General features: G+C 40.5%; 4 protein-coding genes and 1 non-coding gene across 7 annotated transcripts in view; 2 read left to right on the top strand and 3 right to left on the bottom strand.

Moving 5' to 3' along the window:
- Positions 1-11,671, bottom strand: part of LOC123714987 (E3 ubiquitin-protein ligase znrf2) — a 33,810-nt gene extending 22,139 nt beyond the window's left edge. Inside the window, exon 1 of one of the 2 annotated variants that reach the window (XM_045669723.1) lies at positions 10,812-11,671. In XM_045669723.1, coding sequence (XP_045525679.1) covers positions 10,812-11,178 — 367 coding nt within the window. In that variant the 5' untranslated portion in view covers positions 11,179-11,671. The remainder of the gene's footprint in view (positions 1-10,811) is intronic. The other variant, XM_045669724.1, reaches the window with a different exon arrangement.
- Positions 11,672-12,203: 532 nt separating this feature from the next.
- Positions 12,204-15,014, top strand: LOC123715717 (uncharacterized Golgi apparatus membrane protein-like protein CG5021). 2 transcript variants are annotated; one of them, XM_045670966.1, is made up of 6 exons: positions 12,204-12,451; positions 12,703-12,767; positions 12,965-13,119; positions 13,241-13,320; positions 13,392-13,505; positions 13,935-15,014. In XM_045670966.1, exons 1-6 carry the CDS (start codon positions 12,431-12,433, stop codon positions 14,127-14,129), a joined length of 630 nt encoding a protein of 209 aa, XP_045526922.1. In that variant the 5' UTR covers positions 12,204-12,430; the 3' UTR covers positions 14,130-15,014. The 2 variants fall into 2 exon arrangements, with proteins under 2 accessions (XP_045526922.1, XP_045526921.1); XM_045670965.1 differs by having other exon boundaries at positions 12,205-12,451; positions 12,688-12,767.
- Positions 14,849-14,942, bottom strand: Trnai-uau. Its single transcript has 2 exons — positions 14,905-14,942; positions 14,849-14,884 (listed from the first exon to the last, which is right to left on the bottom strand). It is a non-coding gene; the product is annotated as a tRNA-Ile (tRNA).
- Positions 15,015-15,497: 483 nt separating the features above from the next.
- Positions 15,498-20,098, top strand: LOC123714819 (TATA element modulatory factor-like). The gene is made up of 10 exons (XM_045669374.1): positions 15,498-17,504; positions 17,591-17,805; positions 17,913-18,054; positions 18,181-18,400; positions 18,476-18,652; positions 18,732-18,924; positions 18,992-19,136; positions 19,212-19,289; positions 19,356-19,487; positions 19,568-20,098. The coding sequence occupies exons 1-10, from the start codon at positions 15,630-15,632 to the stop codon at positions 19,721-19,723; spliced, it is 3,333 nt and encodes a 1,110-aa protein (XP_045525330.1). The 5' UTR covers positions 15,498-15,629; the 3' UTR covers positions 19,724-20,098.
- On the bottom strand, positions 19,904-25,458 carry LOC123715084 (serine/threonine-protein kinase SMG1-like). Its single transcript, XM_045669902.1, has 9 exons — positions 25,324-25,458; positions 23,883-25,265; positions 23,574-23,807; positions 23,180-23,492; positions 22,906-23,114; positions 22,472-22,828; positions 21,261-21,359; positions 20,752-21,173; positions 19,904-20,677 (listed from the first exon to the last, which is right to left on the bottom strand). The coding sequence occupies exons 1-9, from the start codon at positions 25,456-25,458 to the stop codon at positions 20,398-20,400; spliced, it is 3,432 nt and encodes a 1,143-aa protein (XP_045525858.1). The 3' UTR covers positions 19,904-20,397.
- Between the last annotated feature and the right edge of the window lie 965 nt (positions 25,459-26,423).

Genomic DNA, 26,423 nt, shown 5'->3' with positions numbered 1-26,423 from the left:
CTTTTTATAAAGTAATTATAAAAATTTAAAGGACATTATTTCGGTTTCTAAGTTATTGGTGGACAAACATGAAATCACCTAATAACTAAAATAAATTTAGCACGCGTTACAAAGATCACTACTATACTCAATAATTATCCAACGTCATTCGTATAGGAACCAACTGATCACATCCTTAAGAATTTACGATTTATGATCCTAAAACAAATCCTAAACGTCAGTGTCACCTTGAAAAAAAACGAAATCTATTTAATATTTACATAATAATCGATTCCAACTTATCTCCAGCCTAAGTTATTATCATTGCCATTTGGTTTAATTACGCCTGGGACTCCAGGGGATTATAATTTAACAGTTTTATCAAAATGGTTAGCAATGATGAATTGATAAAATATACAAATGCTGCTCCATCCAGTGGTGGTCGTATAATTAGAAACACCACCAACGGTCCTTGACATTATGTAAGATACTTCACCGCAAACGTTTTTATTTTAAAATTAAACAAAGTGCAGTTTCGATATTACATTACGGACAAACATTTCAAGTAAAAAAACAGTTTTATCAGATCACAAACAATAATGGTCAACGAATTAGAAACAACAACAAAAAAGTATTAAAAGCAATTCTTTTAAAATCTTAGTAATTAGTATTGTTATTTACGAAATAGCTACAAGTTACATTCAGATTTAGTAGCCCTTATTTTCAATAACAGTACTGCAACGTGGCATTGATTCAATCAATTTCAAACAATTTTCTAGGGGATTGAAATGGAATTCAACAAATGCTTCATATAGTTCGTTTGGTTTGGTGTTACGTTTGTTCGAGACTTTCTTTTTATCAATATACCAGAGATTTTCTATTGGGTTAAAAACTTACCAATTTGCTGGTGAGTCTAAAACGCATATACACTGTTCGCTATCGCATTTGACGCTATTGGCCGTGTGTTTAAAACCATTACCATGCTAAAAGATCCAGGTAAATGATCTTCCGAGTAGAGAATCTTTGTGTGCTCAAATATATTACAAAAATTAAAAAATGCCATTAAACCTTTGTACGTTCAATCTTTTGAACGGGTCCAACTCCACTATATACCTTGTGTATTATAATTACAAGCAACAATACAGAACGTCTGACATAGATAGCGCTTTCCATCAGAATTTACCATATTTATTTTTGTTTCATCTGAAAATAACACTTTTTTCCAGTCTCGTACCGTCCAATATATTTTTAGGCAATAATAATAATAATTTCTTAGTAAGAAGTGGTTTCCTGGTGACCTTTCGAGAGATTCTCCCAGACAATTTAGCTTCCACAAATTTTCGGCGTATCAGTCTTAAAGAGATGTTTCTCGGGTCATCAGGCGAAAAACTTCATTTTTAATCTGGTTGGAGCCTTTCTTCTTTTAAGCAACACAAACTTCTTGGGCGAGCTTTTCTAAGAACATTTCTAATAGATCCACGAGTTTAATAATGATCAATTAAAAACTTTCTTACCTGAGCAATTTAAAGGCTCAGCAATTCTTCTGTACGCCCACTTATATATGTAAATTAACAATTATTTGCCTAGTTGACGCGTCGCCACTTTTATTTTTGCCCATTTTGATCAAACTAAAATTCAGATTAAATTTTGAATTGACGACAAAATAGTAGAAAAAGACAAGAAAGAAATGTTACTCTCCAATTTCAAAGAAAGAACGAGCTATGCTTTAATTAAATGTTTCTAATTAGGCGTTGAAGCGGCCAGTAACAGAAAATAAACTCCTACATGTGTAAGACTCCATTTTGTAATTAAAAGTGAGATATGTTTTATATTTTATGCATTTAAGCACTTTTTATTTGAGTGGCTATATTATTGCATGTTTATTATTTATTGAATAGCACGAGTGAGAACATCATTTGTTTAGTTATCCGGTAGCGTAAATAGTATGTATGTGCCAGACCAAAAAATATCTATGTAATAAGTGTTACGCGGTCATTTGAAACTAGCTAGCATTATTAAGAATTTCATACAATTTTAATGCTGTAGTATTCAATTTTAATAAGCCTTTTTGTCTCCTATCTAGTTTAGCAAACAGTTCGTTGCCATCATGTTTAAAGCTACAATCGAGTACGATAAATTGTTAGCGACACTCGGCCACGAAGCAGTTTCAATAGGTGCTGGCTCCGCGCTACAGTCACGTCCTTCGCCTGCACTCGCTAGGGTTGAGCCTGGCCTTTCATTTGTAACTAATCCGTAAAGCATGCTATTATTATGACTACCCATATTATTGACTATTGTTGACTCGACTTATTTCATAATATTTCCGCCGTTATCTTTAAATACATTATTTAAAGGATATAATATCAGCCAATTTGATTACTTATCCATGGGTTCCATTATAGCTATATCTATTTCTTCTAATATAAATATGAACTATTTGACTTATATTTACTATACTTTTCTCTTTTGACTTTTGTCAAGTAATAATTCGACCCTGATTCGACGTTAAATTAAGTGGAGGTTGGGCTTTACCTTTTAATAGATAGAAAAGCTAATTCCTTCTTACCACATATTAAAAACACAACAATTTAATTCTTGAATTGAAGTTACTATATGTTTATTAATAAGGCGGAAGGGGTAGTACATCATTTATTACTTTTGTGACATCCCTATCATTGGCCTTGGCTCCCATTGATCGGCGGCGACCTTGCACTTGACTCTTGACAACCCCCAATACGAAACGACTTTGCGTAATTTTTTTATTTTTTATGCAATTTCTCAAATCATTTTGAGACACTTGAAATGGTTTTATTTTTTCCAATTTCACTCATTTCTTACGCCTTCAACCATATATTGTTGAGTGAGCGTTTGTGCGTATGGCCTTCTTATCCCTACCATTGTGTTTATGTATCAACGACCACTAAACCGTCCTTTGTGGTTACTGGACTACTGTCAATTTTTTATCACAGAGTGAACTCTAATTGACCGCAAGAGACTAATAAACTACTCCAGGCCCTGCTGCCAGCGGCGAGATGAATTCCTGAGCAGTTCTCATCACAAAACCATTGTCTTAATGTGACCGTTCCACCAGAGGTTAGAGGGATCTTTAGCGGTTATATTGTCATCTGGCAATTGTTATTGAATATTGAAAGACGTCAGCAACACCCTCTTACCAGACCTCTAGAGTCTAATTTAAATCACGCCACACACGTGACCACCACAATCAGTTGGTTACGAAGTACCGTCATCGTTAGGGACGCCACATGCGGTCATATACTATAAGTGACGTAAAGAAATAATACATATTTGCGTTATAAAATACGGAGTAATTAACGACGATATCTCCTAAGCTATTCCTTGAAATCAAATGATGTCAAATTGATATTGAATTTTGGTTTTGATAAGAATTATTATTATTTTAAGAATTCATACAAATACTCTATAACAAATTTCATGTATACGTTTCGCGTAACTTTCGCCGTTTAGGCTCGCAACAGAAACTCTCAAAAACTCGGGAACAGAACTTTTTTTTAAACTCAAACAAACAATTACGATTTATATATTAATATGATGAAATAAATAATTTATTAAATAAGTTAACTAGAATTATGTATACAAATAATTGTGTGTACGTTTTAGTAGTAAGGACTACAGCGTAGCGTTTTCATTGAAATATAAAAAAATCTGTTTTCCGATTGTTGTTAAACAACTATGTTATGCATTAACATTTTACCTTCCCGAAATTGCCACTTACCTGAAACAACAAAAACATTAAAGTAAGTAGAATTTATCTTAAATACTTTAAAAAATTTGGTCGTTTCTTTAAAATAAATAAACTCAATATGACCTCTTCAAATGAAGCCTACATAAACTTACACTTTCTGAGAGTAGTTAATTTTCATGAAAAGCGCAGATACAGGAAGTATTGAAGACTTCGTGGACATGGAATACCCACAAGCTCATTTTTAACTCAATTTGGTAAGTTGCCAAGGGGCATGTTTTATATTTTTTGCTTTCTACTATTAGTTAACACGATAGCGCATATTATTTATGGAGATAGACGTCCGTTGGCGATCTGCCACCGTTACTTCAATACAAAACAGATCAAAACGGATACAAGAGCCGGTTAGTTAACACAAACTTTCATTTAAATTCACTGGACAGTAACAGGACCCACATAAACTTGTTGATTTTATCTAATTTTGAAGTTGGTTTTAATAGAAAGACAGCAAAACAGTATACGTATGTAGACAGTATTTTACCTTTAAAGTATGCTGTTTCATAAACTATACTCTTACGTCGAATAATCTTGGACACCATACTTGGATGCATTGATAGCATGGACACGAATCGAGCCAAAATCGGTCAAGCCCTAGTTGTAACAAATAATAACTGATTTGTGAATTTTTATATGCCAAAATGTTTGTGTATAATATATAATCTTTATTTCTTCTGCTATAGGTTATTACCTACAAATAGTAACGCGACGATCCGCCAACACAATGTTTTCAACTTCTTTAAACAATTAAGTCACTACTGATGTTGGGCGTCCCGTTCGGGGGTCGTCGTTAATAGAAGTTCTACTTGAAATCAACACACCAATGCGCAACCGCAACCTTAGAAGACGGAGAAGCATGAACCCCTAATCTTGCTCTCATATCTTGATTTACGGGCTCCATAGTTAAGAAATACCAGGACAGATATTTTTTAACCGCGCTCCATTTTTTAAAACACGTTCCGACACGACTCAACAAAGGAGAATAAATTGCTTTTGAAACTTCTTCAGGCGCATGAGGGCCAAAATTTTACGGATGAAACGCAATAACAATAATATTAGCGTCACGAAGATGTGCAGCGTTTTTGTAGAAGTAATAATACATTTACAAAGAAGTTTCACTTCTGACATGTGTACTTTGTAGGCACGCACTTTTTTTAAATTATTATTATTATATGTAATGTCTGGGCTATGCTTGCTAATGGAGAAAGTGTATCGCATTATCCCTATTTGTCGAACACGTCCCCATAATAATCACAAAATAGAAGAAAGCTCAACGAATGTCGAAAATGTTAAGCTAGATACTTACGAACAGATAATTTGATATCTCCAGTCATAAGAAACATTTAAGCTCTAAACGAGTAACACCCGGAGACTATGAAAGAAAAATTTAAAAAGTTCTTTGGAGGATGGCTTTTGAACTTGAGCAACTATAATGGACATTTTAGGATAGTTAAGTAACTGACCTACTTCTTGTAGTCTACAATTTACAGTCAGTTATATAACTCTGCGGATAAACTAAGCGGAAGCTCTCACTAAACAACTAGGGATTACAACTAAAGTCACTAAACCAAGACATAAATCATTTTCGCCGTGACCGAATTATCTTCAGGAAAATCAGCCGATAGTGACGTTTATAGTTGTATCAAAAGCTCGGTCACTGCCAAGGAAACAATTTCATTCTTCCGACGAAAACTTATTTATTGTTCAAAATCTATTTCGGCAGAGTAAACGAGCACAGCTCTAACTTATGCCCCGACAGTGTGTCGCAGAACGCAGTGCTTACTTGTCAGGTATTAGCGCATATTATCCGATTATAAAAAGTAGCAATTTTACACACATTTAGCACCACTCAACCGCCGCGTTCGATAGTGTTAATGCTAAAAAAGCCCACACAAAATTACACTTCTATATTACACACTTGCATGACAATATAAGTCTACTCATTACTTTACACGAGCCATTCATTGTTCTATAACGCCAATTATCTATTGTATCTTTCGTGTTCCAAAATATTTTATTTTTACTGCATTTGCTTAGTTATTATCGCTTAGGCGTATATGCTAAAACTGTAGCTGTGGTTTATTAAAATAAATAAATAATAATTAGAACTTAAAAACGATCATAAGTTTTGGCTCATTATTTATACATTATTATTTATAAAAGAAGGAATTATTTTTTTAGGTATAAATGGAGCAAGCATTAAAATGCTCTTAAATCAGACATTACTTTTCATTGAGCCTCACGTCTCATGCGATATTTATTTCTGTCAATTATTGTTTATAATGTCATGTTTTATCTACAACAACAGTCAACTTAAATATCATTTATTTGTATTGTGTGTACCAGAAGCGATAAATATAAGAGTGACGGCGGTATTATTTGAACAAAACTGTTCAATGTCAACAGGAATATTCGCCGATACTTTTTTAATTTTTCGGAATTTTAAAGTTTGGTCGATCGTATTGCAACATTATATCATGCGGCATATCGCATATTAATATGTCAATTATCCGAAGTAAATCAATCATTTGCAGAGACATTGCAGTGGGTTTAGTGGTTTCTTTCTGGTACTCGAAACACAATTACGTTTTCATTACATCCATAAATTAATATTGTAGTTCGGCCCAGTCCCACAAGAGCCTGCCTGGCCATGCCTGTATGTGCCATTCGGCTATGCGGTTCTCCACCCACTCGACCAGCAATATTCAGAATGCAGCGGGTTCACAGACCTGAACAGTGGTACACTACAGACATGCTGGCCAGGTTCCAATAAATCAGCACGAATAAATATTTCTAATAAATTATTACTACCCGTCTCCATCAGAGAGGTCCAATCCTGTATTCAAACACACTGAATCAAATAATAACAATCTCTTTCTTCCCAATGAAAATATGTAACGTTTTTGCCCCCGATTAATATATTTAGAAATATTTTTCTTCTCTTGTGATGCAAGGCTTGTTTTCCAGATCTAGTTACTAATGTGGATTACAGATATACTATTTTTTTGAGTAATGATTAAAAAGCATGTCTTTTTCCCAGCTTCGACAGCTGCCAATCTGTCGGGGGAGGGGAAAGAAGCGTACACGCAATCTATTTAAAACCAATGTAGGCCAAGTCAGTGGGGCGAACTATTGCTGACATGTTACTCGGTTATTTTAGAAGCGATATTCTTACTCGTTAACTGCGGACTTATTGAATTAATATATTAATAACAAAGTTTAATTACGTTTAGTATATTCCTTATATTTGACTATAAGATATGAAACAAAGTCTAAAGAGTAAGATTCCCGTCGAATCAAACCTCGAAACCTCGCTGTCATATATAAAATATAAATCAGTCTGATTGCACTCTTTTCATTTTCTCTTTCTGTCAAGTTGTGTACACGCTGTGATGAAGAGAGACGGTGCCTATAAGCTCCCGACACGCAGTCAAGAAAGATTTTAAAAAGGGCTTAATTTATAATTTAGATTCGTATGAATTTACATTTTGTTTAAATCACCCAAAATCATGTTATTTTGTTTCAGGTACTAAGTTTAGACATTTTTCCAAATTTTAAAGCAAGCAAGTTGAAATACTAAATTAAATTGGTTTTATTAAAAGATAGGATTTATAGCCTGATGCGACGAATGTTTACGCATTCAGAATTATCTGAAAAGTGTCCGCGATCACTAACCTCAGGACATTTGTAAGGTCAACGGCTGAGTATTCAAACAAAAACAGGATCTTTGTTCGTCGAGATTATTTAAAAACTTCATTCGCATAAGCGGTTCATTTTCATATGGTAATTATTATGCATTTTATTGTAGACACATTTAATTGTAGTAATTGATAGTTGAGTAACACATTTAATAACTGACTTAGCTGGCTTATGGTTGACATGACATCATCATTATTTTACTTAATTTCATAAAACATTTAGCAAATAATGAGAGGCAACTTTTCTGCGGATTTTCTAATGAATTTATTGAGCACAACACCTTACAGGTTTTGTTAAAATAAGGCAAGGAAATTGGTGCAAATGAAATCAGTGTTATGATACTTCTGTCTTATAAGTAGAAGATTACTACTCTAAGCGTTCGAAAAATTGGATGTTAGATTTCTATAAGTTTATATAAATACACTGTCATAATTTTGTTTAGTAATCCCCCCTATAACGCGGTAGACCCAGACCGTGTTGTAGGAGTATTCTCATAAAACGCTTCTTTTGAACTTTTCAAAAACTAGGAACCCGATTTTAATATTTAGTTAATTTTATAACAACACAAACGAAACAGGTGCAAACACATGCAAAACTAATTATATACTTGAGAAATCATTATAAATTTGTGAAATTGAAATATATAACTTAAGAAAACCACGTCATACGGGGGACAGAAATCAAAGAACGCGTTTTACGAAAACATGTAATGGAGATTACGGTATTATAGAAACTGTCAACTCGACTAAACAGAAAAACTATGTAGCAAAAAGTATAGTAATCGCTCGCGTCATTCAAATATTTCCCCGGACCTTTATGTGCTAACCTCAACAAACTATTATATATATAGCAATAACGGCTCCAAAAATGAAAGGTTTTTAATGAATTCAATAAATTGAATGAACGTCTTGTTGAAAATGAAAAAATGAGTAATAAGTAAGGAGGTTTAAATTTTAGGCGCAACATATCAGATCGCACTCATAGTTGAATTCCCGTTATAGGAATAAAACGTGTTGTAGGAGTATTCTCGTAAAACAATTTTATTAACAATTCAAAAACTAGGAACACAATAATAAAGTACCTAATTCAGATTAATTTTATAAGAACACAATTGAAACAGGTGCAAAGGGACGCAAAACTAATTCTGGACTTGAGAATTCATTATAAATTGTACACTACATATAACTTGAGAAATCGTAACGTTATGTTATTGCACGGAAATCGCATTATACGAAAACGCGTTATGTTCTGTAAATTATCAAAGTTTGATTAAGGGGCACAAATTAATATTATTACAAGTATACACACAGACCTTGGGCAGTGCCGGCACTTTCGTACTTCGACTTCAGCTTAGCTGCCGTCGCACGCGCATCCGAGCGCACTGAATCTGTGCTTGAGGTTCGAGAGCTAAACGAGAGGGTCGTCGAAAACGTTGACGAGAATGATGATCCCAGGCCCAAGCCTAGCGTAGTCCGGTAGCGGCGGCGGTACATGGTATGAACGTATGTATTTTCCCGGCCACGGATAGCGGCCGACTGACAAGCTCTGGTCTTGTGCACGCGCACTACGCCGAAAATCGGCTACGATTTATTACGGGAAGCCTAGATTCGCGACTGACGCACGATGGGCTGGAGATTGGTAGCAGCACTCACGTCAAAAGGGCGTCAAATTAATCCCATTTACCTAGCGGACGAAGCGTCGGCCTTCGGAGAATTTTCGCTTACATAGTAAAGCTTATTGTAGAAAAATGTAACAAAAGATCACCAACACAAATGCCACCACCAGCCTACTATGATATATATTTATGGCATGAGGCTGGATGGATGAGCTTAAAGTTCCTAACATACATATTTTAAGCTAAGTATTTCTTGTTTTCCAACGATCAAAAAGACATATCTCTCTGTCATGTGGATACCCATATAACCATTATTGACAGAAAAAAATAAATTTATAAATTAAGTCTTTAAAACTATATATCTAGAATTGTTTCAGTTTAAAAAATATCAACATGCCCTTTACAATAGAGCTTTTGCTTGATGTGCATTGCAAAATAGGAAAACAACATATTACATAGGATAGCTATTTATAGTATCTTTATCATGTGTGTACATTAAATTGAATTTAACAACAATTTTAATCCATATTCTACACAGATAAATGTTTGGTAGGTGGTAGTTTTGTTAATTTTAAATACTATAAAATCTCATTTGAGTAAAGCTTCAGAACATCTTATATAAGGGCAATTCTCTGTAACCACGTAATCGGCTGTCCCGACCTATTTTTTTTTTTAAAGTATGTAAATTATGAAAAACCAAAACACTCCTAATGAAACTTAAATCCCAAAACCACCTTTCACCCAAACCTTTATTTTCATAACCATAATTATTTTAAGTCTTTTTCTAGACTTGATAGAAGTTCTGTAAATACAGTCCCCTGGCTGGCCCCACCGCTGCTTTTCCACTTACAAATGAAATTTACTAATAATTTTTTAAAGTAAATGTCAAACACAATGGAAAGTTATAGCTGCTTTTGCAACAGCGGCTCAAAAAGGTTAATTCAAGTTGTTATTTCTATTTATTATTATAAAGAAATTTTGTTTACTATTGTTGTGAAAATATGCTATAAAAATAATTGATTAATGTAAAATAACTTTTTTAATAGTACAACAGCCCTTTGTCTCAACTAATAGTACCCTGACGCATTCAAAACAGTCCCCTGTCATGATTTCTTGAGAAATTGCTAATAACTTAAAAAAGATGAATAAATTGAGTGGACCTCCTTATGTAACTAAAATAATAGTACATTTTCTTTAAAATAGAGCAGGATTTTTTGGTAATTTTTCAAAATAATTGCCAGGACAGCATTTCTATGTGACCTGTACGAGCTTACAGAGAAATGCCCATAACTTAATGAGTAATTAGCTCATGTTGTGTTGTTTAACTGAGATTCATTTTATCAGACATTCCAAATTAAAGCTTTGAATACATATTTCAAACAGTATATTAGTAAAAGATACAAATAACTGAAATTGCTACAATTTAAGTTATAAAAGAACACTAGGCGCCAGTTTAAATGACCACAGCCCATAGATAGTAAGTCTGAGCCAGAAAAGTTTAAAGAAAATCTTGGCATGAAATATCTAAGATAAATATAAATTATAATAAATAAACATAAGGTATAGCCTTAACTATAACTGATTAAATATACATAACAAATTTTTAAGTGAGCTTATACTTATAGTTTTATAAAGAGGTAAATAAAAGTGGTTTAGTATTTAGATTCAGATTTTCTTTCCAGTTTAGTTCACATAAAGCAGTTTCTTAATCTTTGAAATGTTATGACTATGACTACTTACCATTCAGTGACCAAATATGTGAAGGTAAGGAGTGAGCCGCATACACTCTGGCGAGAGCCAATGACGTTCCAGGGACTGGTCCAGCCTCCTCATTTGAGCTAGTATCAGTGTCCGGGCTGGCAGCTGCGGAAGCCTCATAACTCTGTGAGTTAGGAGGTATGGCAATAGCTTCATGAGAAGTATGTAGATCCGGCACGGATGACAACGATCGAGCTCGTTGCCTGTCACTTGACACTTGTATACCAGGTATAGCTCGCAAAAGGCTAAAGCCTGCACCACCCGCAACTACGTCTGACCCGGAGCTCGTCGAAAATGTTCTTGCTCGCGGACTCTGTCCCCCATTGGCAGTACTAGCTTTAGCTCCCATCTTAATGATATTACGCAAAACGCACTTGTCACAACAAAACTGGCGATCACGAAAACAACCGTAATATGAAACCTTCAGCGCCGGAAGGCATTTTACAAAACACGAAACGATTACGTGAAAAACAAACGCTGTACAAACAGATGGACGTCGAACAAATTGTAAACAGCTTTGTGTGACTTTTCTGCAAAATTTTGACAGCTCTATACTTAAGTTCAAAATGAGTACATATGCCTATCTAAGATATAGTACCTATAAAGAGAACTGTAGAATGGGCTATTGGACAAGATTTTTAAAACCATTTCTGATTATTTATTAGTGACTATAAAGCCAAGCCAACACAAGTAAGTTAAGTATTGGGTTTAAAAATTCAAATGCAACATTTATAATTGCAAAACCCACTAGTTCCCCACCTACTTTTCCCAACCTTTTTTGTGCCGTGCACCACAAAAAGGCTAATTCTAAAATGATTTATCCATAAGTTTTTTATGTAAAAAAATTGAATTGTTCACTTAGAAACTTAAATGATAAATAACACAGTTAGTAAATTATTAAAACATGAATGAAAAACTGAAATTGAAATTACAATTATTCGAACACCTTAATCACATTGCCACCCTGTGTTTGATTGTTAACCCGACGTTAGGACTATACTGGACCCTTCGACCTACTATGCTAGTAAACGTCAGGGGTTTTCCGTGATAATTATTAATTTAAATTACACAGATACACAAATATTATTTTTCAACCAAAAACAGTCTTTGAAGAAATTAAACTCCAAGATGGTATTAGGATAAAACAGGCCAGAACAAATTATTTACTGGCAAAATACTCAAGACATGGCCTAAAGGTCTAGATACCAGACCACAAACTCCAAAAAAAAAGGAGACAAGCTGTCAGTGTGACCTACTAGTTGCCAGTTACCTATATAGCCTTAATCTAATTAAAACAGTTGTATATACTATATACATATTCTTATTAAGGTTAGCCGAGTCACCAAAATGATAAGAGGATAATAGATGACAGCAGATAATACTGACATTGACGGTTTTCGGATTGTTGAATGTTGAGTTTTAAATTTTTATGGATTCATAAAAATTTTAAAACTTTATTTTAAAAAGATAATTACTAGTAATATATGGCTTAACAACTAGATAATAAAAACGCAATAAGTAAATGATAATTTTAATTGGAGAAACATATTATAAAAAAGGTATAGTGTTTTAAGATAAATACAACATAAAACAGGCCGAAAATGAATTCAAATTCTGCCACGGTAAGCTTCTTTTCCACATCTATTATTTTCTTTAATTCGCTATTAGCCATCGTTATAGCTAATAAAAAAGACATTTATTGTAGCTCAAAACAGCTAATTCGTTTGCGAATGTTTTTGTTAATTACCTATAGATATTTGTTTGACTAAATTAGACACTGATAATACAATAACCCTCAGAATATTATTTTTGCTTTGCACGGCTTGGTGATGTAGACACATAATGAACCTCATTACAGCCAGGTGTCCCTCAGGTGCCGCTTCTTGATGATGATACAATTGCATTTGGCGAGGAAGATAATGCCAACAAACAATTTGTGTAAGGCCCTACATCTACACTAAACTATGAAAGTAATAAAAGATTTCGTGTTTGTTTCATTGTAATATAATTTAATTAATACACCGACCAAATTAAGTAAATTTAGATTTTTAGTGATCAACGAATTTTGAAGTAGTTTTACGGTTTTAATAATTCGTTTTTTATTTAGTTATTTTTAATATTCTTTAATGTTTCAGACACCCATACATTGTGTTTTTTCACCTGGTCTTCCGGTGTTCTGCTATAGTAGTGTACATTTTGTGTGGATGGTTTTCTGACTCCTTCATAGCCAGTTTTGTATTAGTAACTCTATTACTATCTGCTGATTTTTGGACTGTTAAAAATATAAGTGGTGAGTTTATTAACAATTAGTTATACTTCTACTTTCTAACTTAACTTGATTTATGGAGTCTATAGAGCATTAAGTAACGATTATGTTGGCAAAACCTGATTGTAGTATTTTATACTCCCAGGGCGTTTACTTGTGGGGCTGAGATGGTGGAACTATGTGGATGATGAAGGGAAATCCCATTGGGTTTTTGAGTCTAAACAGGTATGTATCTATCTAGCTAGGTATTATAGATACTATATTACTTTATAAAAATTATGAATCCTTGATTACAGAATCGTGTAAATGGCAATGAAAGCCGTTTGTTCTGGTTAGGGCTCACCTTATGCCCTCTAATTTGGTCTGGCTTCTTCATTATTAGTCTGCTAAGCTTCAAATTTAGATGGATGGTGAGATTTTACTTAAAATTTACTAAAACTAAGGAAGGAATTGTTTTTTCATTAGTTTACATTTTTAATACCTGTTAATTATTATTAACAAGCTTGTACTTGCTACTATGTATGCCATTTAATTCACATTATTTTGTATAATATTGGTAATTGTCACACATCCCACTGGTTATTATTACATAACACATTATTTTACAATAATTCACTCTCAGAAAATATGTTAACAATTAGCTATAGTTTCACAATGATGATGCTAAACAATAGACCTTTGTCTCTACTTAAAGCTCACAATTATTCTTATAAAAAAAGTATATCATTTTGTTAAAATTTTGCCATGTAAAAGGTGAGCAAAGAAACAAGGGCACATAAACATTGACATATCATATCACCAAATTCATGTAATTAACAACACAATGCTCCTACTTCCAGCTTCTAGTTATGATTGCTCTGACTCTGACGGGGGCGAACCTTTACGGATATGTGAAATGTAAATTTGGAGCAAAGGAGAACCTGAAGTCTGTTACAACAGACTTTGTGAAGAAACAGTTCTTGGCCAATGCCACATCCTTCATGTTTGCTCAGCCAGCTCCTCCTAATGTTAACACCAACACTGGTGTTGTCTAGATATATATTATTATTATAGATATTTTAACATAACAACTTAAATTTAACTTTACTTTTTATGTATTTATATATTTCATTTATTATTAAACATAGATAAGGAATTTTTGTTCTGTGTGGAACCAAATTGGTGTCACTTTAGCATTACAGTAATCTATAGCATAATATGTAACAAAATTGATAAATTTACTAAGAATACATTATAGTCAAAATAATTAAATAATTACAATTAAATTATTTTGAACAAGAATTTACTAGTATTAATTCCAAAACGTGACACCCGCGTCTGCTTACACTTACAACTATATTAAAAAACGCCTTAATACAAAAGAAACTTTGCATGTTGTGTGATATTTTTGCAAACATATTATATCAAGAGGTGGCAAGTAAAATCTACAACAATTATTAATTTAATAGTCCCAGAATTTACAGTAATCCTAGACTTAACAAAGACAGCTTCATGCTATGTAGCTGCGGCAAAAAAAAAATTGTATTGGTAAGTAGGGCTAACAATTTGCTTTCCTTTTTTAAACCACCTTGACCAGAGACTTTCGTATTATCTCAAGCTAAGAGGTATAAAATTACGTATTATTATTTAGTAATTTTTTAACGTGTTTTTACAAAATATTTTATTTTATAATTGAATTGTTTATTTCTATTAAATCTTTTAATTGATATTCTATGTAAATAAATTGTATGGCATTAATTATTATAAAAAAATATGCTCCAGGTGAGGCTCGAACTCACAACCCCGGCATCTCTCACACGAACACTGTCTTATAAGTACCGTGCGCTAACCAATTGCGCCACTGGAGCTCTGAGGATCAAGTTGAAAATAAATAAAGGCTTATGTTTATCGTCTATTTTTATTAAAAAAAAACAATTTGATGTATGAATTTTATTTTTGAATTCCGGATTTACCCAAAATATATTGTAAATTTAGTTTTAGATATTCACATAATAATTTAATGTAGTCTGTATCAATAATGACTCAGTCATTATTACAGATTAAGATTAGGGTGAATCCCGTGAAATTGCTTTTTCAAGTTATTTAATATTTGTGATAGTAATTAAGACAATGTTTTTAAAACAACAAAAAATGTGATTTTGTTGTCATAACATGATAGATTTTCAAGCGAGTTTAAAAAAACAATGAAACATTCCGAAATTATGTATGCTTACTGGATCGTCTAGTGGTAGAATTAATTGATAATGATTTATGATTGTATTCAATTTTAAATCCTTGCAGAAACATTTCTTCTTTTTGGTAAGGGTTTTGGATATTTAATATTGCCAAGTCATATGGCAACACTGGAAATGACAATTCGTAAACGTCATTCGTATTTCGTCATAATATTATTATAATTCATAACTCTTATAATATGGATTTTTGTTTAAATCAAGGTTTGTTGTGTTAACGCTTTTTTAAAACTAGAAACCATTTAATACCATCTATTTTTGTGAAATGTTATTTGTGATTGTATTATATATGGCTTATTCAAAATGAATTGGTTCGATACCTCGGGGTTGACGAGCCTTGCGAAAAATGCTTTAAAAGAAGCTCAAAAGACCATTGATAAAGCGTTAGATATCCAAGATGAGAGCGACGAAGAGGAAGACAATGCTACGTCTTCCGAGCAGTTTGCAAAAACCACATTTTCGCAAAGTGCAAATAAAGATCCTTCAGATTTCTTTTCGTCGTGGGGTCTCACAGTCAGCAGCGAAGAAAGTAAAGAGTGTGTAACGAAAGAGCAACCCGTAGTAACTACAAGCCCTTCCATAGCACATCCACAAAGCCTATGGGGATCCTTTGCTGGGTCATTCTTTGAGCAATCTGATCCTAATGATGGTACTATTGTCAGGCCGCCGAAGGCAAAGTCTATGAATGTAATATCAGATAAGTATGATAGTCAAGATGACCTATTTTCTAAAAGCCAACTTGTCATGTCAGATGGTAATGAAGCATTAATTAAAACCAATGAATATAAGACCGATGATAGGCGCAAGTCATCACTAACAAATGCTCTGTCATTTGTCTCAAGTAGAAATAGTTCAGACTCTGTAGAGGTATTGTCACAAAGCCTAAAAACAACTCCAGACTCTGAGGGTGCATCTTATCAGTCCGTGTCACAAAGTAGCAGTACAGGCTTGAAACCTAATTCTGAATCAGTTGAGATTTTACCTGATAGTCTAATAAGTCCTAGTTCAATAGAATGTCTTGGTTTTGATAGTTATGCCAGTGATAAAAATAGCAGTATTTCATCAAATTCATCCCCAAGTGATGGCCTAGACAAGAAATCGACTCCTATTGGAGAACACTTAGAGAAGGTTGAGACTGCCGACAGTGTGAGCTTGGTTGATGATGATGACACAATGTCATACAATTCTATTTCAGAGTGCACTGCTCCTACTGTTTTGGATACTGATGAAAAGCCTTTAAGTCCTTTTCCAAAAACAGCTAAATTAGATCAAAGAAAGGTTGAAAAAGACTTATTGCATGGGGAGCAAAAAGTTCCACAAATAATACAAATAAGTGAAAATTCATCACATGATGGCTCTTGGTCAGACCAAACTTTAAATGCTGATTGTGATAGTATAATCCATGAAAATATTAATAAGGAAAGAAAAGATGCTGACATAGAGGACATTTTAATTGAAAAACTAAGTGACTCATCATCATTTTATAATGTGAATGTTACTGGAGATTTAGTAAGGTCTGAAAGTTCGGCATTTGTCAAATTAGATAGGCAAAGGCACAGTCCACCTGGAAGTAATGATTCTTCACTAAAAGACTGCAGTATCAAGGAGCGAACATCACCATCTAGTTCAGGTAGCAAGAGTGACTTGGTTAAAATAGGATCAGATCGGACCTCAGGTCACACTTCTGGTGATGAGGTAGAGACAGCAACCTCCTCAGATATAGAAATTATACCCAGCCCCAATGGGGACAATGGCCATTGTAGCAGAAGTAGTCCTGGAAAATATGCTTTTAGGCACAAATTGGATGGTACAACATCTCCTAATTTAGTTGATTTGGTATTAGGTAAAAATTTGGCTACAAAAATTCGTGGGCACACCAGAGAATTGTCAGATGCATCCATTAAGAGCAATTTAAGTGACGAAAGTCAGGGTTCAGAGAACGAGGTATTGATGAGACGCTTAAGTGAAATGGCAGAAATTTTGGATGCTCGGGAAAATAGACTAATGGAAGTGAGTAGAAATAATGCAGAGTTAGTGGAGAATAATGTTCATTTAAAGAGCCAAATGGAGTGTTTGCTTGCAAAACAGGAAAGCAGTGACATCAATACTATTACAGAAGATTATACTCAGAGGCTATCAGCACTTGAAAAAAAGTTTCAGCAAGCCATTCGAGATAAGGTATGCAGTGTAGTATTTAAAAATATAACTTATTTTTACAACTTGCTTAATCATTTTAACCAAACATCTGTTTTATTATGTTTTAGAACCACCTAAGAAAGCAATTGGATAATCTGAAACTAGAAATAGCAAAAAAAAATGCGACAGGTGTAGATGCACTTCTGAAGGAGAAGGACGATATAATCTTGCAGCTTCAGGAGGAAGGGGAGAAGCTGGCCAGGCAGGAGCTGCAACACACTAATATAATAAAAAAGTTAAGGTCTAAGGAAAGGGACAACGAGCAGGTCATCAAGGGTTTAAGGTCAGATTCTTTCCAACTTGGCAATGATGAAAAAACATATTTTTGATCTTATTTTTTGTGGTGTGCTTAGAACTTTAGAATGTTTTAAATTTCATTTGTCGTTCCAGGGACAAAGCGGCAGAGCAGACGGCCGAGTTGGATCGCATGAAGAGATCGTTGGCGTCCAAGGAGGAGGTGGAAGTGAGCCAGATAGAGGCAGTGTACCGCCTCACCACTGCCAACAAGAAGATGGATACCGAGCTCGTCGAGGTGACTGACATTTCTACATTTCCGCTACCCACCCTTTTATAAGGGTATAAGTATAATTCGGACGGCAAATGTTTCTTTAACACAACAGAATAAATAATGAACTAATAAATTGACCACGTTTTTCAGACAAAGAGTGCCCTCGACGACACCACACAGAAACTGGAAAGCGCCAGAACGTCACTGGACGTCGCCAGGCGAGAGGTGAACGAGCTCCAGCGGACCGTTTCCGAGCTGCAGAAGGTCAGAGCCGCGGGCGGAGAACTCGAGGCCGACAGGGACCGAGCCGAGAGGAGGGTCGAGCGCCTCGAACGGGACCTGTGTCAGTTGAGAGCCGAGAGGACCAGAGGTCTGTCGCGCGGTCCGTTAGCGTCCGACGCGTCGAGTGCGTATATTTCGATCTGATCAACTTCGCTCCTTTCAGAGGAGGCCCGGTGGGTGTCCCGCGAGGAGGCGCTACGTCGCGAGGTGGGCGAAGCGCGAGAGGAGGGTGCCCTGCGGACCGAAGCGCCTCACGCCGCTCTGCTGGACCAGCTGGCCGCATTGCAGCGTGCGGCCGTCGAGAGGGACAGAGCCCGGGACGCCGCCGCCGCCAGGCTGGGTACGACGCCCGCTCGCGTCCCGGACGTGCGACCGTCGCCCGAGTCTCTCATTCTCGTTCTCACGTCCTCGAATTTCAGCGGAGGCGGAGACGCAGGCGGCCAAGGCCATCGAGAGAGAGAGACTCGCGAGGGAGGAGAGCGGCGCGCTCGCGAGGAGACTCGACGAGGCCGAGGTCGCCGGCGAAGACGCCCTACGCCGGCTGCGGGAGCTGAGCGATCGCTTCGCTCTCCTCGAGGGACGAGCCGAGCGGCTGCGCGACGCCCTCGACGTGTACGTCTCCTCGTCTCGCTTGGCTTCGCCGTCCCGCTATTTCTCTATAGATCGTCGTGTTTTTCAGCAAAACCAGAGAGTCGGAGGAGGCGAAGAGCGCTTACGGAGTTGCAGCGGCGGAGTCGGCGAGGAGGCTAGGCGAGATGGAGCGGCTCCTGGAAGAGGAGCGCGTCGCCCTCGACACGGAGAGGAAGCGGAGCTCCATACTTCAGGTATTCGGTCGAATCTGTTAAAGTTTGGCCCTAACTATCTATCTAACTAACGGGTGAACTGTCGTCTCGCTCCAGGAGCAGCTGTCGTCGCGGGGAGACGCGTCGCCGCCGCGCTCCGTGCTCTCGGACTCGCTCTCCGCTTCCGCGTGGCACGTGAGTCTCTCGTCCGCTTCGAAAGTGTAATGTACGATAGCGATAAAAATCGCGAGTGACGCACAGGAGGAGCCGGCGGGCGGAGCGGGAGCGGTGGCGGGCGCGTGGGCGACCGGAGCGGCGAGCGCACTGCTGGCCGAGCGGGACGCGCTGCGGACGCACGTCGCCACTCTCACGCGGCGGCTGCAGGACGCACAGGTCGGCGGATGCGTCGTTTCACAGGAAAACGAATTTAAAATGTCGTCGGGGCAAATGAACCTTTCATTCGCTGTCCGCAGAACGTGCAGGAGCAGTACGAGGCTCTGCTGGAGATGTACGGCGAGAAGGAGGAACAGCTGGAGGAGCTAAAGATGGACCTGCACGACGTGACGCAGCTCTACAAGCAGCAGATCGACGAACTCGTGGCGCTGCGGCAGCAGGTGCGGCGGACCTAGAGCGTCGCCGCGTGATATTCTTCTCTTTGTGATATTCCAACTCTCGCTTGTCGTCATTTAGATATTTAATTTTGCCGATCGGTGCCGTCGCCATCAGAAGTCATCGTAATAGATTATAAAACATCTAATCGGTCTAGAAGGCTGGCTTCGAATGCGCGGGTGGGGCAATAAAGAGACAGCTAAACGTACACCATTTATTATAAGTTAATAGAAATGAAGCGATACAAACATTCAAACAAGGGTCGGAGAGCGACGGCTTCGTTACGAACACTCTGTCGGCGACGGTCCAGGTTTCGGTTAAACAAGCGATTGTAAATTGTATATTAAACGAAATTGTAACGTATAGAGGATTAAGAGAAAAGACGATAAAATCTGTGTTGGCTTGTTATTACTCGTTTCGCCGGCCTTCCGACTAGGCTCGAAGCGCGCTCTCCGCTCGTCCGGGTCCCGCGGAGCTACAGTTATTTACGATTAAGCTTAAAACATTTAACACTATCGGAGCTCACTCCCGGCCTCCGCCGGCCGAGAGCCTCTCGGTTCCGACCGCGAAGTCGGTTCGCGTCGAGTCGTCTCCTCCGTCCCGGGGTCCGGGCGCGCTCGGGCCGTGCGACGCAGACGCGCCCGGATGACGTCTAACTCTTGACGCTCGTCGCCGCCGGACGTCCGGCGTCGTTTCACACCCAGGCCATCCAGCCCTCGTACATGAGACACAGGTTCTCGACGCTCGTCGCCTCCGCTATGATGTAGTCGACCTGCTCGGCGGGCGTGGCGCGCCTGGCCGCCTGGGAGGCGGGCGAGTCGCGGCCCTCCAGCTTCAGGCGCACGCGGCGCCACACGCCCGCCCCCACGGAGTTGCGGCGCTCGCCGGCGTGTCTGCCGTGAGGCCGCGCCGCCGCCGAAGCTGGCCGTCGACCCGGTCGCCCGGCGCCGCTCTCCGACAGGTTGGCCGGCAGTCTGAAACGGGTCGAACGTAAATGACCCCGAACGCTCCTACGTCTTCGGCCGGACGGAGCGCGAGAGACACCCACTCTGCGAGCGCGTCGAGCAGGGCGGGCAGGTCGTCCCTCAGCGTGCGGGCGCTCCGCGACGCCGTCTCCACCTGGCGCCGGGAGACCGCCTCCGCCGCGATCGCGTTCAGCCGCTCCGTCGCCGCGCGCCACCTCTCGAGGAACTCGGCGGCCGGACTCTCGCTCTGGAACGAAGTCCGAATTGAGAATCGCGAAACGAAAGCGAGTCTCTCGTCTCGCGAGAGGGAGCTCACCTCCGCGAGGGCGGCCAGGGGCGCGAGCAGATCGGGCAGCAGGGCGGCGCGGACGGCGGCCGGCGAAGCGACGGCGTCGGCGGCGCGCCTCAGGGCCTGCGACGCCGCCGCCTCCTGCGCTCGCGCTCGAGTCGCGTCTCCGCCGACACTCTGCGTCATCTCGCGCACCAGCGCCGATACCGTCTCCACCTGCGGACCGACTCTCAATGAATTCGAATTCGAATTCGTCGCGAAGGTCGATCCCTTCGAGGGTCAAGGTCGAAGAGGAACGCTCACCCAGTGCGCGTCGATGTTTCCCTCGGGGTGCAGCATCTCCATGAGCGACTCCTCGAGCGGCGTCACCGCCAACGAGTACTTCTGCGTCAGGGCGCAGGCCTGCAGACGACGAAACGTTAGTTAGTTAAACCGATCGATGAAAAGTAATAAAGTAGGTCACGCGATCGGTCAGCCGCTCGAGAGATCGTAGCGAGCTCTGACCTACTGAAGCGATTTCGGGGGTTATTGAATCCGGAATACCTAGTCCGGCCATAAGTTCTGTTACCTACGAAAATGGATTTTTTATTTGAAATAATGTAATATTATTAAAATTTATACCTAAATATTTATTAAAGTCTGATAAAAATATATTCTATTCGAAATGGCCACTTTTGCTATTTATAAAGGCCTTTAAGGTCACACATATCAACTCGGAAAGGGATCATCACCTAGCCGTCAAGCAGGCGTCAACCTACAAGTACAGCAGCTCCTATACGCCAACTCGGAATAAATCAAAGTCGCAGGGCGCCAGGTTAGCACTGTATTTTATTTATACCAGGAAAAAATTCTCGCGTAAGGTTTATTTTCACGTGTTACAAGAGAACACGTGCTTTAGATTTCACAAGAGTTAGATTTGCCGCCAATTCTCAAATAACAAATGATAAATAAATGCAATATACTACATTAGGTTACCAGAGTTTTAAAATTTAAATTTAAAAAAGTTTTAATTCGCAATGTTTCTAACTGGCCCGTTCTAAATATTTTCAGTGTTACCCACGTATCCAAGAGTATTTGAGGTCAAAGTGGCCAGTACGACAAAATGTTAATTTCATAAGTAAAGACCTAACAAAAAACTAAATAAGGAATCAAATCCAAAACTATAGTAATCCTTAAATTTTCGAGAAGATAGATAATATTATTATTAAAGACAAATTTATCTGTCCTTGTGAATTATTCAATAAGTGAAGAAAAGCAGATGGACTTGATCAATACGGATTTCGAGAAAGCGTTTGATTGTCATCTTAAAAAACTGTAAATGTTAAAAAAATTATACTTTCGCGAAAAGCGTTTCCAATAAAATATAAATTAAACAATTTTGTACTTTTAGTTGATAAAGTTCTTCGCTGCGTGGTGTGATCAGTACCAGCCATATTTTTAATTTAAAAGTTGTAAACATTATCTTTTCTAAAAATGCATGATAAATACTAAATAATATCGCGGTCGGCGCATACCTTCTCCCAATGAGCGAGTGCGGTGCGCAGCGTGCGCGCAGCCCGCTGCGTTCGCTGGGCTCGGGCGGCCGGAGGCGCGCCTAGGGCGGCTGCGGCGCGGGCGTGGCGCGCGAGGGCCGAGGCGGCGCTCGACAGTCGTCGCGCTCTCTCCTCGCGGAAGCCCCACGCGCTCTCCAGCCCCCGCACCACGCCGCGCAGAGCCGGGTTGGCGCCCGCGCCCCACTTGACGCGCTGATGCGCCGACTGCACGAGACTGCGTGCGCGTCCCGCGGCGCTCGCCAGCCGTTCCTCGGCTACCGAGAGCTCTCGCGAACGCCTTGCCAGCGCCGCGCTCGACTCCTGGCTCCCGTTCAGCACCTGAAAATCACGTCTGTACGTCCGACCGATCGTCGGCAGACCGACCGAGGGCCGGCTCGTTCGCCGGCGGACCTCACCTCAGCGTGTAAGTGCGCGTGAGCGGCGGTCCTGAGGCGCAGCGCCCTGGCGGCGGCTCGGGCGCGATCGGCGACGCGGACGGCGGCCGCAGCGCGGCTCAGGCGGGCCCGCGCCGCCACCACGCCGCCCGCCAGACTAGCACCGCGCTCGCTTCCCGCGCGACACACCTTCTCGCACAGCGACTCTAGAGATACGCTCCACGAGGCCCCTGGAGACGAAGAGCGTTAGACAAAGGCGAAGCTTGGCGAGGAGACGGACGCGAGGGCGACTCACCGATCTCCTTCTGTTCGACTTCGGCACCGATGTCGAGGCGGGCGCGGCGCAGCAGCAGACACAGCACGGAGGCCAACGCCCGCGACGGCACGCCCAGCACGCAACGTGACACGTACTCGGCGACGTAGCGCCCGACGGGTTTGGCGAGTGCCGCATCGTCGTAGGGCGGAGGAGAAGGGCCGGCGACGGGCCCCCCTCGGGCGGCGCGGGCCACCTGCACGCACATGGCGAACACCTCGGCCACAGTCTGCACTCGCCGCACCAGGAACATGTCTTCCAACACGGCCCGCAGCGTCCCGCGTTGCATCGCCGCCTGAAACCGTGACGCGTCTCGTTTACGCTCATCACGCTCAGAGTCTCTCGAGAACGTTCTCGAAAATTACATTGCACCGACCGACATGCGCAGCGCGTCGTCTACGTGGTCTATCTTCCTCCAGGCGGGCGGCACGGGCGAGTCGAGGTGGTCAGCGAGCTCGCGGCCGCGCAGCTCGACGGCGGCGAAGAGCCCGTTGAAACCCATTAGCAACATTCGACCGCCGCTCTGGCCCTCCTCGGCCGTCGTCGAAAGGAGGGCCTCGTATCTAGCGCGCAATTCCGCCGCTAGCAGCTGAGCTCCCGGCGCCGGCGACTGAAAAGAGAGCGGAAAACGTTAATGACACGTGTCCTCCCTCGACCGGCGATCTCGAGACGTCGTGATACGTACCTCCATGTCCATCAGCAAATATCGGAAGTGCAATTCTAGCTGAGCCAGTATCTCATTTAACGGAACTTGTGAGTTCATTATGACGGCGTTCAGCTCGGTGATCACGTGCAGCGCCGACGAGTCCTCCGAGTGGACCTTTTTTAGGGCTTCCGGCAGAATAATCGTGCTAAAATTATAATTCAACTGCACTAAATCGGCCAACAATAGGTTTGCGTTTCTGACGCATTCGACCGCCACTGGCATCGCGGCGTCTTCGACCGCCGCCGACTGCAAGGGCAGCAGAGACAGCAGCTCCACCGCCTGCATAGACAGGGCGCTCATGTCGTCCAAGAACCACTCTCCTTCTCGAGAAGTCAAGTCCACGAGACAGTCCCCGGCGCTCTGGGCGCCGTTTTCGAGCATCAAATATCTCCTATTCAAATTGCACAACATCCCGATGACCACGCTCTCCAAAATTCCCGCGGCTCCTTCCTCGGTTCTCACCCAATTGCTGATATTATTTTTCGCTTCTTTGTAAGCTTCCTGCGCTATGACGATTGCGTCTGGGCCACCTTCCACCTGTAATCTTTCGAGACATTTGTTGAGGTGGACGTTCGCCTCCGCGTTCAACTGTTGCAGGCGGTAATTAAATGCTATTATTTGTTGAGAGTCGCCGCAGGTGTTCTCCGCGTTGACCATGGCAGTCACTTGGTTGGCGACGTCGCGGCAGACCTCCGGGGATTTGCTCTCTAACGCCGCGGCCAGAAACTTACGGAACGTGGCAATGCGATGGTACTCTGTTTGACTCTGCGGATAATACTGCGATACCGCTACGTACTGAGATAGGAGCTCTAGACATGATCGAATGAGAATGTTTGTCTGTTGCATGCTCTGGTTCAATTCGGTCTCGGCCTGCTCACACTGGGTCAGCATGGAGCCTTGACCGGCGTTAGTAAGGAATTCCTGAATATGGTCGAAAATAGGTCTCTCGTCATCTTCGTTGGATCCCGAGAATTCCTGCACCCACGCCATTAACTGGGGGCCATTTAGAACTTCGTTCGTCGTCACGAAATTTTCAATTTGAGTGTCAAAATCGTTGAGTATTTTGACAAGAACCTTCATAGAATCTTCCACTGCATTCTTAGCCTGTTTGTAGGAAGTGTACTTCTGTGATATCGCATACAAAGGATGACCGCTGAGGTGGTTGCCGTATGACTCTATTTCCTTTATCAAAGCCATCTGTTGATGGCACTCTTGGAGCTTCGTTTCGATCGCGTTTAACTTATCGTTCTCTTCGAGCCACTTGTCGGCGCACTGCTGAACTTCAGGTAACAAAGCGACGAGTCGATCGCTGTAAAAGTGAACAAACAGTAAATGACATATGTCTCCATCGATCGGAGTTTGCTAAAGGGCCCGGTGTTACGTACGTGACTTCGCCGATGCCGTGCTTGAGCTCGCGCACTCTGACGGCGAGCATGGCGCGTGCGGCGCGCACGTGCCTCGTGCCGCGACGTCGCCTGCCTCCGCCCCACTCCACCAGCGGGTCGTACACGAACGCCTCGAGCAACGTGAGCAGCGTCTCGCGTCCACGCCGCATCGTTCGCACCACGTGCTCGCAACCCAGCCTGAAGATGCCCTGAACACACCCACCAAATATCTCATTTTAATTCCTCGTTGCAACCTCGTTATTTTATTACTGTTAATGAACACATCTTGTTCTTAGAAGCCAAAAGATTGAGTTTTTATGCAGCAAATATAAAATTATTACTGCAATCTCATCTGAATTTTGGGTAATATCATAATCTTATATATAAATCCTGACCAACCATCGGTTCTTCTGCGAATGAGAATATAAGAAAAATCTGTATTATATTTTTAATGTGCTAACATTTTATACAATATACGTATAGTTTGGCGAAGCCATTTCCCACCTATTATTTAATCTAGTATTATTTATGTTTCTGATGTATGCTTCACATAAGCCGGTTAATTAATGGCAAAATTAACAGTCGAGTTATTTTTGGGTATAATCTGTGCGAGGGGGATATGTGCGCTGGTATTACGACTTACGAGCGTAGTCGCAGCGTAGCAGCGTAGAGCTAGAGGGCAGAAAAAATCGTACTTGCTACGCGTTTTTCATTTATTAAAAAGATAACTACAGCCTTATCACTAGATAAAATATGTCGAATAAAAATATCTTACAAAATGTAAAGAAAGCTATAAAAGATAATATCTTTTCAAAATAGAGACTGGATCATCGCAATGCAGTCGGGGCTCATGTCAAGCGCACGCAATTAGATAACATGTGCGACCTTTGTACGGCTCCATCCTTTCAATCGGTAACGTGGAATAAGTATTCTTAAATGCTTATGATTTACTGAAGTTGTAAGGAAAGTCGTTTCAGATTCCGAAATAATATAGGAATTATATTCTTAACTTGAACGACTCCATATGTATAATATTTTTATATGACTATGGTGACTGCGACATTTTATATGATAAAAAATAGCTGCTAGGTTTGGTTCTCTTCGAGCGCCATTAAGGGTCATTAGCTAAACATTA

The sequence above is a fragment of the Pieris brassicae genome, chromosome 10 (assembly GCF_905147105.1).
Source record: "Pieris brassicae chromosome 10, ilPieBrab1.1, whole genome shotgun sequence".
Taxonomy (NCBI): Eukaryota; Metazoa; Arthropoda; class Insecta; order Lepidoptera; family Pieridae; genus Pieris; species Pieris brassicae.
Note: the sequence above shows the minus strand (reverse complement) of the source record. Positions and strands in the feature narration are given on the sequence as shown.

What these genes read in the sequence shown, in the direction of transcription:
- LOC123715717 (XM_045670965.1), top strand. Translation starts at nt 12,431, where the DNA reads ATGAATTCAAATTCTGCCACG. An exon ending in GACTGTTAAAAATATAAGTG is followed by an intron (nt 13,120 to 13,240) that starts GTGAGTTTATTA and finishes TTATACTCCCAG; the next exon opens with GGCGTTTACTTGTGGGGCTG. An exon ending in GCTTCAAATTTAGATGGATG is followed by an intron (nt 13,506 to 13,934) that starts GTGAGATTTTAC and finishes TCCTACTTCCAG; the next exon opens with CTTCTAGTTATGATTGCTCT.
- LOC123714819 (XM_045669374.1), top strand. Translation starts at nt 15,630, where the DNA reads ATGAATTGGTTCGATACCTCGGGGTTGACGAGCCTTGCGAAAAATGCT. An exon ending in CGCCGCCGCCGCCAGGCTGG is followed by an intron (nt 18,653 to 18,731) that starts GTACGACGCCCG and finishes CTCGAATTTCAG; the next exon opens with CGGAGGCGGAGACGCAGGCG. An exon ending in TCTCCGCTTCCGCGTGGCAC is followed by an intron (nt 19,290 to 19,355) that starts GTGAGTCTCTCG and finishes AGTGACGCACAG; the next exon opens with GAGGAGCCGGCGGGCGGAGC.
- LOC123715084 (XM_045669902.1), bottom strand. Translation starts at nt 25,458, where the DNA reads ATGCGGCGTGGACGCGAGACGCTGCTCACGTTGCTCGAGGCGTTCGTG. An exon ending in ACGACGCGCTGCGCATGTCG is followed by an intron (nt 23,493 to 23,573) that starts GTCGGTGCAATG and finishes TCACGGTTTCAG; the next exon opens with GCGGCGATGCAACGCGGGAC. An exon ending in AGTCGAACAGAAGGAGATCG is followed by an intron (nt 23,115 to 23,179) that starts GTGAGTCGCCCT and finishes CTTCGTCTCCAG; the next exon opens with GGGCCTCGTGGAGCGTATCT.